The 17,277-nt window shown below is 36.6% G+C and overlaps 1 protein-coding gene across 3 annotated transcripts in view; it reads right to left on the bottom strand.

Annotated features, from left to right (window-relative positions):
- Positions 1 to 17,277, bottom strand: part of AGTPBP1 (ATP/GTP binding carboxypeptidase 1) — a 64,955-nt gene that overhangs the window by 34,504 nt on the left and 13,174 nt on the right. For all 3 annotated transcript variants that reach the window (XR_012657885.1, XR_012657886.1, XM_075078310.1), the window contains exons 4-12: positions 12,296 to 12,426; positions 11,675 to 11,742; positions 11,217 to 11,280; positions 10,755 to 10,901; positions 10,353 to 10,484; positions 8,360 to 8,453; positions 6,812 to 6,849; positions 5,096 to 5,304; positions 4,421 to 4,598 (exon numbers count right to left, since the gene is read on the bottom strand). Coding sequence is in view for 1 of the 3 variants with exons in the window: in XM_075078310.1 (XP_074934411.1) it covers positions 4,421 to 4,598; positions 5,096 to 5,304; positions 6,812 to 6,849; positions 8,360 to 8,453; positions 10,353 to 10,484; positions 10,755 to 10,901; positions 11,217 to 11,280; positions 11,675 to 11,742; positions 12,296 to 12,426 (1,061 nt within the window). In the remaining 2 variants the exon portion in view is untranslated. The remainder of the gene's footprint in view (positions 1 to 4,420; positions 4,599 to 5,095; positions 5,305 to 6,811; positions 6,850 to 8,359; positions 8,454 to 10,352; positions 10,485 to 10,754; positions 10,902 to 11,216; positions 11,281 to 11,674; positions 11,743 to 12,295; positions 12,427 to 17,277) is intronic.

Here is a 17,277-nt window from a genome sequence, read left to right as displayed (position 1 = left end):
AAGACAGCAGATGGCCATTAGAAATACTTTACAATATGAACATACCAAGAACAGGTCAGCACAAAATGAGATGGCTCTGACACCTTTTCCCAAAGTAAGTAATAATGGCCCCATCCAAAAAAAACAAACAAACCCAAAAAAACCCCACCCAAACAAACAATTGAGGACTCAGCAGCTTTTAGTCATTTAGTATTGACTAAATTTAGTATAGTCATTTAGGGAAGAGTGGGACAAAGCACCCTCTTAACCTTTTTCATCTTTTCTTAAATAGGGCCTAACAATACAAAAAAAGTCAGAGAGGTATCACTGAAGATTCAGCCAGTGAGGAAAATACTCAAGGAGAGCAGTCACCGCAACTGCTTGGCATGGACAGGTTGGCAACTAAATTTTACCCCTGAAACATACAGCAAGGTGTTATTTTTTTGACATGTGGAACTAATGATTAAGTTCTTTTGAGTTAGAGACCCAGTACATTGAAGTATCTAGGACTTCCTCCATTTTTAACACAGAAAAAGAAGGGGAAGCAAACTAAATGTTTACCCATGACTAACGAAGTGGGCACTAACTGTTTATTCTGGCAAATGTTCTGCTTACTAGTGGCAAATTTTATCCCTTTCTAGAAATCTCACGCAGTTTGAGTGCTGGATTTTTTTGTAATGTTTTCTAAAAAAGTGCTTTCCATACAGGAAATTTGCTGATTGACAGTAAAAGGCTTAGAGGTTTACAAATTAAACTGTTTCTCTAGCGCATTCAGAATGATTACACGTATTGCTTTTAAAACGCTGACTATACTAGATTATGCTTTCAATAAACTCAGACCTGTACCCACCCCAACGTACTATATATCTTTTATAGTTTTTCCTTAAAAATAAGATTCTATGTATCCTGTCTCCTTAGGTTTTTTACTTTTTTTTTTTTTAATAGATAACAAAGCTATTAAAAAAACCCAACTATCAGTAGTCTACTTCAACAGAACAGGAAGTTTCTAAATAGGCATACCAAAAATACTGTATTAAGTAGAGGTTTAATTTCTGTGGATTTTGGAACACAGTTCGAAATCTATCTCCTACTTTGAAGATAATACATAAACAAGATCTAAACTCCTGCAGTTTGAGTCTAGGTGACCAAGAAAATATTGAATATTCTAAGGCCGACAAAGAATTAATAAAAGAAATGGGGGGGGTGGGTTCCCTCAGAGGATGGGCCCATTCGAGTGATGGTCGAATAGTAATTCCTGCCAAACAGATATAAAGAGAAACATAATAGAACACACTGGGGGGCAGACTCCCGGCATAACTTTTTAAATCAGAAAGTAATAAGGAGAAATTTATATACTACACTCCAGCAGGTGACTCAGCAATGTGAAATATGTTTGAAAAATAATCCTAATACAGGCAACCAGGTACAACTGGGGAATATTGGGAAGGGAAATATACCGGTGGATCATTGGCAAATTGATTTCTCAGAACTTCCAAGAGAAGGAGGGTATAGCTGCCTATTGCTACTCACAGACACCTTTTCCAGATGGCCAGAAGCGTTTTCTTGTAGAACAAATAAAGCAACGGAGGTTACTAAGGTACTATTCAATGAAAAAATAACCCGATTTGGGGTACCTACGACAATTTGATCAGACAGGGGTACACATTTTTGTGCAGAAGTAGTGCAGCAGGTCAGCAAGCTATTGGGAGTCAATTGGCAATTACATACACCTTACAGACCACAAGCCAGTGACCAAGTAGAAAAAATGAATCACATTACAAAACAACAAATAGCAAAGATAGGCCAGGAAGCAAGCCTCTATTGGTACCAAGCGCTATCTATTGCACTACTCTGAATACATGTAAAACCTAGGGCTCAAGAAAATTTGAGCCCTTTTGAGGTACTATATGGAAGACCATATCAGGCTAAGTACCAAGGGGAGGATTTGAACCAGTTGGGAGATCATTACTTACAAAATTATGTTATATCCTTAGGAAAACAATTGGAAAGGATACATAAATATGTTTTAGGAACCAGGGCCAAAGGGTTAGGTGCTTCAAGACAAGAAGTGAAGCACCTGAACAAAATTTACCACGTAGATGAACAGAACCATAGAGATAAGGACACTGCGGAACTACCAAACTCCTGTCTGGAAACCACCCCGTGATCCCTGAGGTTCCACTCAGAAGCACCCAGGACAAACACACAACAGTCTCACGACTGCCACTGTTGTAAGGGGCCTCAGGCAAGAATGCACTCAAGGACATAATCTTCGCAAGCCTGATGAGGAACGTCCTGGTGGGACGCAAACAACTGGCAGCAGGCACCAATCGAAACCAAGACCAAAGAAACTAAGGGCATCTCCATTTAGATAAGAGTCAGAACACCAGTTGAGACCAACACACCTTGCAATACACTGTGACAAGATTACTTGATGGGCCAACTCAGGACCATATGTGGAAGAAGGGACTTAAAACGCATGGGTAATTAAGATGCAAGTATTATAATTAGTTCCAGGAAATCTAATGCATATGTATATAACTGAGCAATATAAGCTTTGTCCATCATGACTTGCGGGATGCATATTAGGAGGAGTGTTCCCATGCGTCCAGCACTGCAATAAAGAATACCTGCTTAATAGTCGTTCAGACTATTGGGTGCTGATTTCAGCTTTTCACTGCATCAATTTGGCACCCCAGATGGGACCCGCTCGGCTGCAGGACCTGCTGAGAACAGGACTCCCTAGGGTACCCCCAGGATTTCCCAGAGGGACTCCTCACCTCAATCCGATCACTGCGCAAGCAGACAAGGACCACCTAAAGAAATAGTTATTCTTTACATTTTTTGGTTTTCAGTTTTGGAATCTGGGACTGGTCATTTGGGGTTCTCGTAAGCCGTAGGAGACGTCCTACGCAGAGCACCATATCGAGGCTACTAGTGCCCGAGGGATACGTTTGGTGGTGCATGCCCATTCTGGGTAATGTACTTTGGTTGTTCGGTATTGGGTACAAAGCTTTTGTAAGTGTTCATACTTTTGGTCTGTGCACGTACTCTGGTATTTAGTACGTGGGCATGGGTTAAGCTTTGTACTTTTGCAGTAACATACTTTTGGTATTGGTACACTTGTGTAACCCGCCTAAGTTTTGTACTTCTGGTGGTACCAATTTATTGATACTGAACTCAGATACTGGCTTGTTGACGTTGAATTTGGATATTCCCATCAGGCACTGTAAAATTGATAACCAGGTATAAATGAGTTAACTCTAGTGTGACTGGTGAATGAATGAGTGACTGAGACGCAGCATATCTGCCAAGCCAGTGTGGAGTTCTGACCCATGGTTCCGCTATCCCACATGGGGTACAACTGGAACAAAGAGATTGTAATAAAGTTAACAGACGAATATTATGCTATCTATGTACACATCACATCCTGTGTGCCTCATAAATAAGAAAAAGGAATGGTGGGGAATCAGGGTAGTGAAATTCCAGAGAAGAGTCCCCTAGGATGTATCCTAGCACACCGGAAAGATATAGGGGGACCACCAGGTGGGAATGTAAACAAGGAAGCACTAACTAAATACTGTCACCAATGGTGACCTCTGTACAAACTAGAAGATGGTGAGAAATGGCCCTTTAACACATCTTTGGATTATAATACTGTTTTAGAGTTAATATTGTTCCTGCAGAGAGAAGGAAAATGGGATGAGGTTATGTACACAAATATGTTTTCCACTTTGTGGAATCATCTGGAGTAGCAGAGAGATTGCAGTATTAATATTCCACCAGAAGATGCCCTGGTTTTACCTTTAGAAAAAGAAAAGTGGAAAGAAGGCACGGGAGAAAATAAGGAGATGCTGCTCAACCTGTAGTATTGGGCAGCAGTGTTTGAAACAATAAACTCTAGAAAGAAGTGAGAGGAGATAGAGGATCAGCCTGAAGATTTGGGATTACCCCTGATGTCATGAGTCCTGGTTTCAAATTTTCACTGCATCAGCATATTAATCTAAATTCACTACATCAGTTCATCAGAGTAACAGAAAGAAATCAAGGAATACACGCTCCTGTAAAACAGGGTGTACACTACATTACATTTCACATAGGAGAATACTTATGAAAATAAGTTAAAAGGAGAGCCCATTTAAATCTGTAGACCAGTATGTACAGCCTGTGCTTTACACTTCAGAGTTTGGTGAGCATCACATTTTAGTTCCTGTTTTATTCTTTATATTTCAGAAACATAGCCACATATTTGCACACAAGACTTTCATCAGTTAACATTACAAATTGGTGCTCCACGCTAACAGTCACAGGCCTTTTGCTAGCTGAGAAGAGCCTCAGAGCCCAAGTTTTAATGGAAAACACAAGTAACTGCAATTGATTCTACATTACATAAAGCAGTGTTAGACACACTCAAAGACAAAATATTACAAAATTACCATACCATCAGGAGGCAAATTGTACAGCTGAGCCACAGGACCACTGGCAGGAATAACTGGGAGTTGGAAATGGAAAGTGCTTTTGATAGTTGGTAAAGGGAGACGATTTTTAGGAAAACATTTTCTCATTATTAGGCTGGAAGTGTTGACAAGGGGATCAAGAGTTCTTACTGCAAGGCACTCCTGTTAACAGGAAAATAATGGAGACAAGAGAAAAATCATCTCTCAAGCCAATAGTCAAACTACATTTGTTTTACAAATTTCTAGAATTAATTGGTAGCAAAGTATTTTGTTTACAATAGATTTTGCTAATGTCTCCTTTGAAAAAGGAATTCTACCAACTCAAATTCACCTTTTTCTAAAAACCCAAACTACAGAATTAAAAGACCCCCCCTTTTTTTTAAATTAAGTTCAACAGCCCATTCCAGTGACAGTCAGAGCCAGATAGCAGCAAATATGAATGTAATTCTGTACTCTCTCATTCCACTTTAGTCAAGTACAGAAAATAATTCTTACACCCGTAATCAGGACTGACCATGAATGTCATAAAAGAAGGATGACAAATTTGAGGTCGGAATACGTTTTTAAAGCATAAGAGACAAAAACACCACCACCACCACAAAACAAGACAAAAAACCATGACCAAACCACAAAACCAACCAAAGCTGAGGTAAACTTACTTGCGAAGTGTTGTAAAGTATTTTCATCCCATTGGCATCAATGAATGCTTTTCTTCCCAGTTTGATGTTTGTAGCATTTTTAATGCACTGTAAAACTCCTTTACGTATCAGCATGTATCTATGTCGACTATCATGACTGTGCCAATCAACATAAATCGTTAAAAGCACCTGCACATATCCTCTGTCTACTGCTCTCCTGGCATTTGTTTCTTTATAAAAACAGTTAGGAAAGAATATTAAAAAATGCTAAACGACTTTGATATTATTTTCAAATCAACATTAAAATTATTCTTTTTACCCAAGTAACTGAATTGTTTAATTTAAAGTAGTATTTTAGCCACACTTAGCAGAGTTTTATATCAACCTAAACAGAAATGACTGAATAACTGAGGCCAGTAGCCTACACTTCCATCCTTCACTGTATGTCATTTTCATGGTTTACCAGAAGAACAGTGTGCATAACACTTAAGGGTAATTGTAAGATACTGTCAGCTAGGAGATTTAAAAAGGTGTTTATATAAAGCACATCTATCTGTATCCACACACGGTGTGGATACAAGATTTGAAACAAACTTCTTACCACTTTTAATCCATACAATTTTGCAGCAACTACTACTCAAATTTGATAAACTCAAAATATCTATCCCAAATACTGAGTAATCAGTATGACAACGGGACTCTACACACCAGAGATTAGGGTTTTTATGAAAAGATTTACTTATCTAAAGTATAGGAAGTTACAATATCAAAACCCCTTAGGACCGAATAAGACATCTCAAAATAAATGCGTAAGACCTCCTGTTTTAAAAACACATCTTTTCAACACACAGTTTCTTTCCCCAGCATTTAACTGCTGGTTCACAGAACAGAATACTGACAATAATTCAGAAATATTTCTTTCCCTAGATTTCCCAAGGAGAAATTCCAAAATTAGTAAATATACAAATCTGTAAGACCAAGTTACCACCCTGATCAAAAATGAGCAGACTCAGCACACTGTAATAGTTGGTACAGAAGTTTCCTGTCATTTGACTGGTTTCCATCAAATCTAATCATGCCTCAGCTCTTATCCAACTACTAGGAATGCCGTAGTTTTTATACAACTGTTTGGAGAGAATGAGCTTTTAATTCCCTGTCAATTAAAACTCTGGTGCAAAATCTGCAGAGATTACATTTGTCAGGATCCATTGCTGCCAGCCGAGATAGCCAGTGTCTGGGAACAGACCATCATTTCATTACCCTCGGTTCTACTTCATGAGCATCACTGACAGACTTGCCATTAGGACCCAAGACCTAATTACTCAGAAAAGTACCTGAAGAAACCCTCTATTTTCCCCTGCCATCCAACCAGGATTTTCAGATGTATGTATAAAGTAGATGCATAGCAGTTAAGCTATAGATATCCATTACTGAAGGGCTGAGGCGAGTGACTAAAAGGCAATTTCTCCACTTTGGATCCAGGTCAGTTCTGCAGAAGCAGTGCAGACTTTCTGCTGTGTAACTGAAGAGGCAGTACCTAATTATTAAACATATATACACATATAGAGGCCACACCAATATTAAAGCACCAGAGACTGCAGATAAAACTGTAGCCTTATTTCTAAATTTCCTAGCCCTGGTTTATTCGTTTAGACCACAATATTAGTTTACTGTGTATATATACACAGAAACCCGTATGTATTTTAACTACACAAACAGTTTCTTGTAGTCACTTACTTGATTTTAGCAATGCAGCAAGTGTGTCTAAAGCAACCCTGTCAACATAACAAAGAAAGTCAAAACAACAACCAACAAGTAAGCTTAACCTACAAGGCTGTAAAACTATATAAAATATTTCTAACAACAGATTTATTTAGTATCTATCCTCAGATTTTCCTGGTTGCACTGTATCACAGACTTTGTGTGATATTTTAGTAAAATCAAATTTTAAATGCATCTCTGCTATATTTGAAGTCTGATGATGAAATTTTAAAATAATCAATGCAATGGCTATACAAACATTCAGCCTTTGCAAAAGAACACTGTAAGCAACAATGTAATTTTTGTGAACCATACTCAATGGATGAGATAAAGACATGAGTTTCGGAAGTATGGTAGCAGCAGACCAAGTACTTCCACAACGCAAAGGATGCTATCACAGAAAACTGTAGGTCAAAACTCACACTGTATTAATATACTGAGGCATAATCCTAATCAGTCTGTACTACAATACAAGATCATCAGTGTAGTATTTTTCTTGTACACAAAGATCTTGCCTCACTTAACTCAAGATATACAACCAGAAAACATACATATTTATTTTTACTCTTTTGTAAAAATAGACTTCACACATCTGATCTTAGACCATAAACAAGGATATCATGATTACTCACATCATGGAATAGTAAGTTCATGTGTCTAATTTTAGCCAGGTCTTAAAGCGGCAGGGCATTTTTTTAAAAGATACTCCAGTGACCACAAATACCACATTTAGATAACTTCAGTACAAACAAACGAGTGTTATGTTACGCTATGAACAACATGACATTATTATTTTGCTAACTGTATGAAAAATTCAGTTTTCCACAGATATGTAATTCAAAAAGGTGGCAGTATATAATGAAAGGGCTGTTTCCAGTTAGAGCCACTTATCTATTTTTACCCTAAATTCTCTTTAAAAAAGAAAAAAACAAAAACAAAAAGAAAGAAAAATAAACCAAGGGAGGAATTTAACGTCACCACTTCATGGTATGCAGTGAGTTGGTTTTGGTTTTGTTTCTGTTTTTATTTTAAACACAGTAGTCTATCAGAAGGATATTGCTAGTGCTTCCTACTCCATGTTTTATGTTTTTGCTGAGTCTATAATTGCTTTGAAGTAAAACAGAAAGAAAATTCTATTACAAAATAAAACAGACACTGTCACTCTAAAAACACAAAGAAGATGTGGGAGCCAATTCAACAAATTGAAAAGTGATGGGATTGTCTTCATCTGTTTGTTCTGATTTGGGGATAAACACTGTACAGTTTCCATGCAGGAATATTAGAGACACAAAAAAAAAACATTTATATTTTTGCACCAGTACTGTAACTAGACATTCAAATATTTTGTGCTACTCTACTGGGTAAAATTAAACTGTCAGATTTGTTTTTCTCCTTCCCACCTCTCTTCACTTTAACTTTCAAATGAGTTACTTTAATTTCTCTAATACTGTTTTTCATTTACAAGTAAGTTTTGAAGTGTATCTAAGGTTTTTCCATATGCTCTATTAAAGAGACATTACTTACTTCATAAGGCTAGTGTTCTTTTTACTAAAAGGCCCAATGATCTTAAACATCAGTTCTACTACTCCATTCTTTCCCAAGGACACTGCGTTTACAGCTGGAAGAATTAGAAACAATTTGTTTTAAGACAATGTAATAAGAAAGGCAAAAGAAAAAAAAAAAAATCAATACACTCAAACTAAAATCCATGCAAGTTAATTTTGAAGTACAAAACAAGTTAGACATGTTTGTGCTTTAAGACATACAACAACCAGACACTACTCTGCACATAATTAGTGTGATAAACCAATTCTGATATATCTTGGAAAAGAAAAAATTTAGTTATTACTTTACAAATAAAATAATGTACAACTTCCAATGCATGCTTCTGCTTTCTTTGTCAAGATACCTCTTAAAAAGAATTTTCTTCCAAAAAACCTCAGAGTTTATCAAGACAGCAGGGTTTCTAAAAATTCAAGTCTAACAAGTTCTATGACTTGCTATTATCCTTCAGTATCAGGATAAGACAGGTATGTCCACCAGGATTGAAAGCCAAGCGTTTGCTGTAAAATTTAGAAATGCCAATCAGTACAGGCTTTCCTGAGCTACATTTTATGCATACAGGTTCTCAGAAAAAAAATTATAATCTATTTGAAAGGGAGCAAGTTAAAAGAAATTACACTAAGACCTACATTCAAGAAATGCACGCTGGATGTATACGTGGCTAAAGCCCAAGGCCACTGAAAATACAAACCGCTGAAACAGGCAAAGAAATTCAATTGCCAACTGAGGTTAGCAATATACACTCCTAACAATGTAGGAAGAGAGCAACTAAGAATTTACTTCACCATAACGAATGCTTTTAGCACTTGAACCCAAGTTGCAATTTCATCATCATTAGCAGCAACATACCACTAGAATCTAAGAAAAATTAGGACTCTATTCTGGCAGCAACTGTACACAAACTTTAAATGTGATCAGAATAGAATGAACTATTACTTTTTCTGGTAATAAGGAGTAGGAAATACAGAAAGATAGAACTGATCTAAGCATTATCCAAATTAGAGACTCAGTTCAATTTCCCATTTTCAGGATGAAGCAAGTTTTCAGCTACGCGATATAAATACCTGTATTAAACTCTTCCATTTAGAGACATTTTACCTCATTATCAGACAGCTCAACAGAAATAAAGCTTCCACATTTTAAAAGTATTGGGACTTTATCAATTATAGGTGCTCTTGTGAATGTCCTGAAAAGATAATCTTGTAGATCATCAAATTAATTATCTTGGAGGCATGTGTTTAAGTTTTCAATCTCTCGCACTTATTTAGGATGTTTAATGGTCATTTTGAGCTCAGCAGGAAAACTTAAGAGCGTCTAGCAGAGAGTAGAGATACAGCAAGAACCACACTATTTTCATCAACTTCCTACTGCCTGCCCAAACAACGAATTAGGCTCTTGTGGAAGAATATTAGTCCAGTAGTAGGGAACTTCAACACAAGGAACAAGGGAACAGTTAAATAAAGAAATAAAATATTTCCTGTGTGAACCAAGTTTTAAATTAGCAATCATGGATTAAATAAAATAAGAAAAAAAAAGAACACGTATAATTAAGAGAATAATTGTTTAATTTGAAGTGCTTCTGCAAGCACAATGTTGGCATTTCTGTTTTAGATCTCAAAGGATCAGCATTTATGAAAATTACACAACTCCAAATTCCACACATCCAATAGCACTGGTTAAACTCCCCCCAACTATTTATACATATATATATTTGTACACACACATACACACACTCCCTCTCTCTCCACACACATACACACACTGGACAACAAAAAGATACACAAGAAGTACAAACATGCTTCACAGCAATTTAACAATATAAAAATGAAATCCTGATATAAAAATAATTATTTTAGAAATCTATCATTAAGCATTTAGATCAGATATTTCAACCATATCTATGTAAAAAATGTTATATCATATGGGAAAGAAAAGAATTATCTGCCATACTTACAGTTGGTTGAGTAAACTCTTAATACTTGAAGACATGGCAATATTAGCTTGTGGTTCTGCAAATTCTGCTTCACTAAATTCAATGATATGTTTAGGGCACCATTAATTCTTGCTTTCATGCCAATCTTTTTGTCTGACAAAGAAATACAAGATCAATCACACTAATTTTGAAATTATTATTAAAAAATGTTAAATGAACTGTGAATTCCTTCTACTGATGTCAGCTCTGCATGTCTGTTTTTCACCATTCTTCCCTCCCCTCTATTTTGGTCTTCTTTTTGTTCTCCTCTACCAATTCTGAGTACATGGATGCTTATACAATAATAGAGAAAAGATTCTTCTTAAGTTTCAATTATAAAACTCTAAAGTATTAAGCCATATTACTTAAGTATGTCATTATCACCTTTTGGACCAATTTTTGCAAGAAGAGTATGAAGAAGCACCATTAATTCTTCATTTGGTGGAGAGTCTTTGCTGGCAGTCAAAAGCAGCTGCAATAAGATCTGTGTCCCTCCTTTAGCGACTAATACGCTTGCTCTCCGACCACCACCTAGAAATTAAAACTTAACTGGTACCCAGAAGCCAAAGAACAATTAAGTATTTAAGCTACCGTTATCATAAAGAAAGTCTTTAGAACAGCAATAGTTTCTCATTATATGACTGTACTATGCAAGAATATGCTGGACTTAGACTTATAAAAACATCTTTTATTTGTGTATGATTATCTGAAAGGTGACTTCACTCTTATGTTCTTTTTATTCTGCTTTAGTGAACAAAAAAAGGGAGAAAAAGAAAACACCAACAATAGAAGTCTGCAGAAGAATACAGGAATATAATCACAAATTACACCTTAATGAAAACTTACCAACCGAGACTACCTCAATGAGAATATTCAATATATTTAGAATAGTTTGAGGATCTTTTGTATTCTGCAATTAAAAAAAAAGAGGTATTTTTGCTTAACGTAGAAGTGTAATACAGTGGTTTAGGTACTTAAAGCTTGGAGAAATTCCCGCCACTGAATCAAACAGAACTTGAGATGTAACCACCCAGCTAACCATCCCACTATGCAGCCTATTATTTTTAATCATAAAAATAATTAAAATCTAGTTTGTAGTACGGCATATTAATTAGAGCTGATAGTTGACAAATAATTTCTTATAATATTTAAAAATAAGAGAGATATACTTAAAGACTGTATCTAATCATTATAGTCCTACACAAGTTTTGGAGACTAGCTTGAATAACAACATAGTTAATAATACAAAGACCAATGATAAAATGAAAACTTGCTATGTACCCATAACCACACAGAGGTTTTACCTCTAGGGTTGACAGGACAACTTCTATTCCAGTGGAGCCCTTAGAAGTCATCTCCTTCCTGGTTTTTTCTGCCAGTGAGAAAAAGATTCAATATACTAGCTTGCAGGAAAATAAAAATGTGATCACATACAGATTTATCAGAATCTCTATACTGCCAATAATGAAACCTATTAAAAACTGCATATAGGTATATAAAACTAATTAAAATAAATAAAATACTCAAGTGATTTTAAAACTCCTTTTTGCTTTCACTTGTTCAAGAGACTTGTCATGCCCTAAAAATAACTGTAAAGAAAAAAAATCTTTAAGAAAGCTCTCTTCCAGGTGCTTCTCACATATATGCATACACACACATATATATATATTGTGACTTACTCTTAAATTATAGGTGTTTGAGAATACAAAATGCACTCAGTGTAACCAGTACTATAGCAGATGGTATTAAACACAGCTTAAGCAGGTGCTTTCAACAAACACTGTTGATTGATTTGATCACAAGTGACAAAAATGATGCATACTCAAATCCACCAGACAGAACCAAGCAATTTCTTCCGGCAAGGAAGAAATACAAGAAGAAAGGCTCAGAAGGAACGCTACTCAAACCACAAAACAGATACTTACCTTGACTCTGAACCAGATGAAGGATCTTCGAGGTAACATATCTGGCATTGTCTGCTTCTCCTAATACAGAGTCCAAATTTATCTTCTCCAGCTGTGACAGCAGCGACATAGTCCGAGAACTGGTAGAAACACTACAAGAAAGGTTTTTTTTTTTAACATTCACTTTTCCATGTAGATCAGGAGAAGAAAACCCACTAACAACAGAAATCCCGTGTCAGAATAAGCAGTGTGGCTAATTCACCTTCACTTTCCTGATTGGAACACAGTTTTAATTCTCCTTAATTCTGGCAAATTTACAGATTTTGCAAAGCTTGCATTGCAGCACACTTGTTATATATAACAGCATCTCCAAAAGGAACTGTGAACAGGGAAATTGCTTACAGCAAATAAAATCCAGATATAGGTACAAATGTTGTTTATCTGTGTCAATTAGAGTAACTTGCATCTAATATAGTTTAAGTGCCAGGATACTGTATCAAACCTGCCATTCAAGGGAAAACTGGCTACAAACAATCCCAAGATCTGTTTGTCTTAGAGGCTGGTGTTTCAGAAGTGAAAGAAAAGATGATCACTCATGAAGTGAGCAAACCAGCATGCACCAGCTGAAGAAAAAGAACACCATTTTGAAGAAAAAACTTTGGAAGGTGTCCAAAGCTATCATCAGAGTTTGGATTCATTTTGAACACAAGGGTACTTTGGCCTGGCAGCATAAAATTGCCTTGAAAATATATTTTAATGTAAGAAACAATTCCAAACCAGGCATTCATATAGATAGGTAGATTACAGAGAAAGAATGAATGTAAATATTTATAGTATTCAAAATACAGCCAGTCTAAAAATTGTTTTATTTGCTCACTGGTTTTAGTTCATAACAATTATTCAGAACAGTTTTGAGATTCATATTCCCACATGAAAGTAGTTTTTAGACAAATGTTTAATATTTGAATTATAGTAATGTAATTAACTACAGGAAATTATGATTTCCAAGGATTAACTATCTTGACTTTTAACTTTTGTAACATTAGATGTAGGGGATGAATTTGCAAGTACATGTCCTTGAACTGAAGCAACGCGGCAGTAGAAAACAGAGACAACAGCGTGGGAATGCCAAGAAAGATTTAAGTAAGCAAAAACAAATGAGCACAAATAGAACAGCCTATTAGAATGTAGCATAAGGTGCGTCCTTAGAGCCAGCTGACGAATAACAAACTTTGTGCGTGTGATCACGCGAGGAATGTGTCAAAAAGATATATAAGCAGTGAAAAGCTGACAATAAAGGTCTTCTGCAGAACATCTGTCAGGAGTCCGTGACATTCATCCCTGCAATTAGAGTCCTGCAGTAATTAACAATAATTCATTTTACACCCACACTGTTCTGACTATCTGCAATAAAACTAAAGTATGTAACATGAGCTTTATAAATACCATCAGTTTTCTCTATAACAACAAGGAATTATTACTCCTTGATTTGTATTTTACATCTGTGATACGGTTTCATGCTTACAGTTAACTCTGCTAAAACAGTTATTTTTGTCCACATATAAACTCTTAAAAAACAAAAGGCAGCTGACAGCAAAGGTTGCACTGCTGTGAAAGCAAACTGATGTAACAGCTGCTGGGGAAAGTGCTTCTACCACTTTCACTTTTCCACACTGACATCTAAATGAGAAACATCACCAAAAAACGATTTCAGATTACAGACAATACTTACAAGCTGTTAACATCAGTAGTAAGTAATGATTATACTAATTACAGAGCTTAAATTGAAATAATTTTATATTGTGAAGTAAGCATACCACCTTCTCAGTTATTTGCTAGACTTTCATTTAAAAGTTTTCTTTGACCTAAAATAAATTTGTCTTGGTTGCTGAAATATTCTTTTCCTTGTATAAGTAAAGCATAATCCCTCCAATCCCTTCTCATCATCCAAAACCAGGTTGAACAGTATAAAGCCGTTACTATGTGCCCAAGCTTTGTTTTGTTAATTTCTGCTCCTCTTTTTATCCACTGAAGTTGAACGACTACAAAACAAACCCAAGATTTTAATGAAATCCACAAGCTCTGTTGATCTGGTATACAAACTGACAGACTTCCAAAGCATGATATCTTCACTAGCTACACAATCAAAACAAGAGTGCCAACGTGTAAGAGAACTGCTGCTTCAGTTTGTGAGCGTGTGTGTCTGCGTGTATAAACGTAATTTCCATTGTGGTACATCATTGGTCTCAAAATGAAATAAGTGTAGTTTGAAAGCTGGAAATAACCAAAAGCAAAGACGATCCTTAGGAACAAACACACAAACAAAAAAAACCAAACATGTTTTCATACTGAAAAAAATTAATTTATAGGTATTAATATTTCAGAGCAAACCTGATTTTTTACTGCTGCAGCCTGCAAAATTCAAGAAACACTGGCACATGGAAGTAATACACCACATACAGAAAGTTTGCATCTAACACCATTTCTCCATGCTTACTAAAAGCTTTAAAAGGTTGAGGAAGGGTAAGTCATTCCCACTAACTGGGTGGTATAACGATTTTAAGTCCTACAATTTAGAGGTATAATCTCTTCCTGGGGCTAGAGTTTCTACCAAGAGCAACACACACTCATTGTAACAGTTAAAGAGATATCTCTATAATGGTTTTAGGCCATTCATCTTGCAAGTAGTTTTCCAACAGAAATACAGCCCAATAAACTTAACCGCACCCAATAAAGCGTTCTTGAAAACACCACCAGCCCAGATACTATGCTGAAGTATAAAGTCCTGATTTCTTCTTACCTGTAACTGAGTTTCCTTAAAACAAGACTTGTCCTCTTACTTATTAATATTCTACACTAATATGCATGGTGGCTACAATATTGTGACAGCTTTCAATGTCTGCATGGTAAATCAAAAAGGCTGTAGGATAGGAATTACGGCAGACAGCCTAACTGATAGTGCCACTGCACGTAATACTGCTGTGACAACCCGTTTAACCTATGAACAAAATGGAAGCCCAATTTACAATGGGACTCTTTCTGGTATGTCATGCAAATACATACATTTTGACCAACAAACTATTCAGGATCCAAGGAGATACCTCTCCAAAATACAGAGGTACCATGGAATCCAGTATTTTTAATCCAACAGCTAGGTAAACCAAGGAAGTAGTCAGAATGGCACAATAAAAACTGTGTCCTGTCGGAGCTAAACTTCCTCTTAAGCTGCTGAAATTGCAGAACCTTATGAATATCAAACACTGTGGCCAGCCATTCGTAGAAGACTTGTTTTCTCACAGTGTGAAGAACCCTTCTTGTTAGTGAAAAGAGATTATTTTTACCCCACCCATTCTAAAGCCTTCTCACAAGGGCACTCTGTAGTCATTGAGGGTTACACAGAGTATCTACTATCTTTTGTCATAAAAATCACGACTAAGGAGCACCAGAAGAAACTTCATAAGGTCCTCTAAGCTAATCTCTTCCAAGCTGGTTGAACACCACAGCTGCTCTTCCTGACAGACACATACTCAATCAGTCCTTAACACCCTGCAAATATGGCGATTCAGTAACCAAAGGCAACTTTGTTCTAACACTTTGCATCCCTCCCTTTGAAAGCTTTTCTCCCTGAAGTTTAATCTTACTATTTCTGGCTCGCCTCACTACAACTATGACTTGTCCTTCAACCATTCCAGTGGTATACCTCTCTAAGTACGGTACCTTGCACATATTTCTATCAAATATTCTTAACCATTTTCTGCATTTCACAACAGTATTTTGAAATAATTTGGTCCTCCAATATTTATGCACATCTTTCAAGCTTCAAGTTATCTGCAATTTTAACAAGAATTCTTTCCCCTCTTTTAGATCACTAGTTGAAGCTCAAAATATTTTCAGTCATTAACTGCAACCAGAAAGAGAAAGAGCGAGCATATCCAGAAACAAACTGTGCACTGTTCCCTTCTGACAGTAACTAACTACCACTGCTCTGGTATCCAGTCAGTGCTCTACTCCAGAGGACTTGTATGGAGCACTTGCCTTAGCTTCCTGATAACCATTGCCTTTGACGGCTATTTTAGTAAAGCTTTGAACATATATATGGTATTTTAATGCCACTTTTCTGCTCATGGGACCTGCTTCTCTCTCACACATGAAAAATCAGATGTACTTAAGAACAATTCAAACCACCTTTGGCTGTTTGCATCCTTACCCATTTGGTTAGTTCTGTGCAAAAGGACAGCTGATGTACAGCTACTCAATTTCTGCTCCCTGACTCTCACAGACACAACCACCAGGCTTGCCGTCTCTGTCTTTCACTACTTAACCCAAATGCCATGAGTTCTGAAGACAACCAATAATTACTATTCTGGGATGGATTTAGACCTTCTTTAAGCATCTGAGGTGAAGTTTACCAGGCTTATTTGATCCTGTACACTGCATGTCTCCATCGGCAGGAAACTCCTCCTCCATCCCACGTTCAAATGCCACAGCTCGAAGTGCCCCTCACAGCACCGTCTTACTTACAGAAAAGAAGCATAAACAACCTTGCCATCATCTCAACTGTTGCCAAAGTGTACAGCATGATTTTAGCTAACTAGAGAGCTTTGTGGATTTCCTCCTCCTCTGGTTAGGTAAGCTACAAGTAGACATAGAGGAAGCAACTGCCCAGACAGTGAGGAACAGAGGACTTCAGGGGTTCACATTTGAAATAGAACTCCCTCAACAAAGAGACATCTTCTCAATGAAAGTCCATCACTGCAGGGACACTTCTTCCAGTCCCACCAATTCCCAAAGGGTTTAAGCATTCTTACTATGATTATGAAGAAGTGCTAGATTCACAGCTCTTCATCATTCATTGTACAGTACTTTCATTATGCAAATGCTAAAACACATCACTACACCTTTCTAAGTCTGCTCATGATGAGAAAGATAATTGTAATGGATGTCATGGCAGCTTATAAAAACTCAGTTATCTTAGAATGGTTTTTGGCTACTCACCTTGCAAG

Source organism: Phalacrocorax aristotelis, chromosome Z (assembly GCF_949628215.1).
Source record: "Phalacrocorax aristotelis chromosome Z, bGulAri2.1, whole genome shotgun sequence".
Lineage (NCBI taxonomy): Eukaryota > Metazoa > Chordata > Aves > Suliformes > Phalacrocoracidae > Phalacrocorax > Phalacrocorax aristotelis.
The sequence above is the reverse complement of the archived record's forward strand: the minus strand, read 5'-3'. Positions and strand labels throughout refer to the sequence as shown.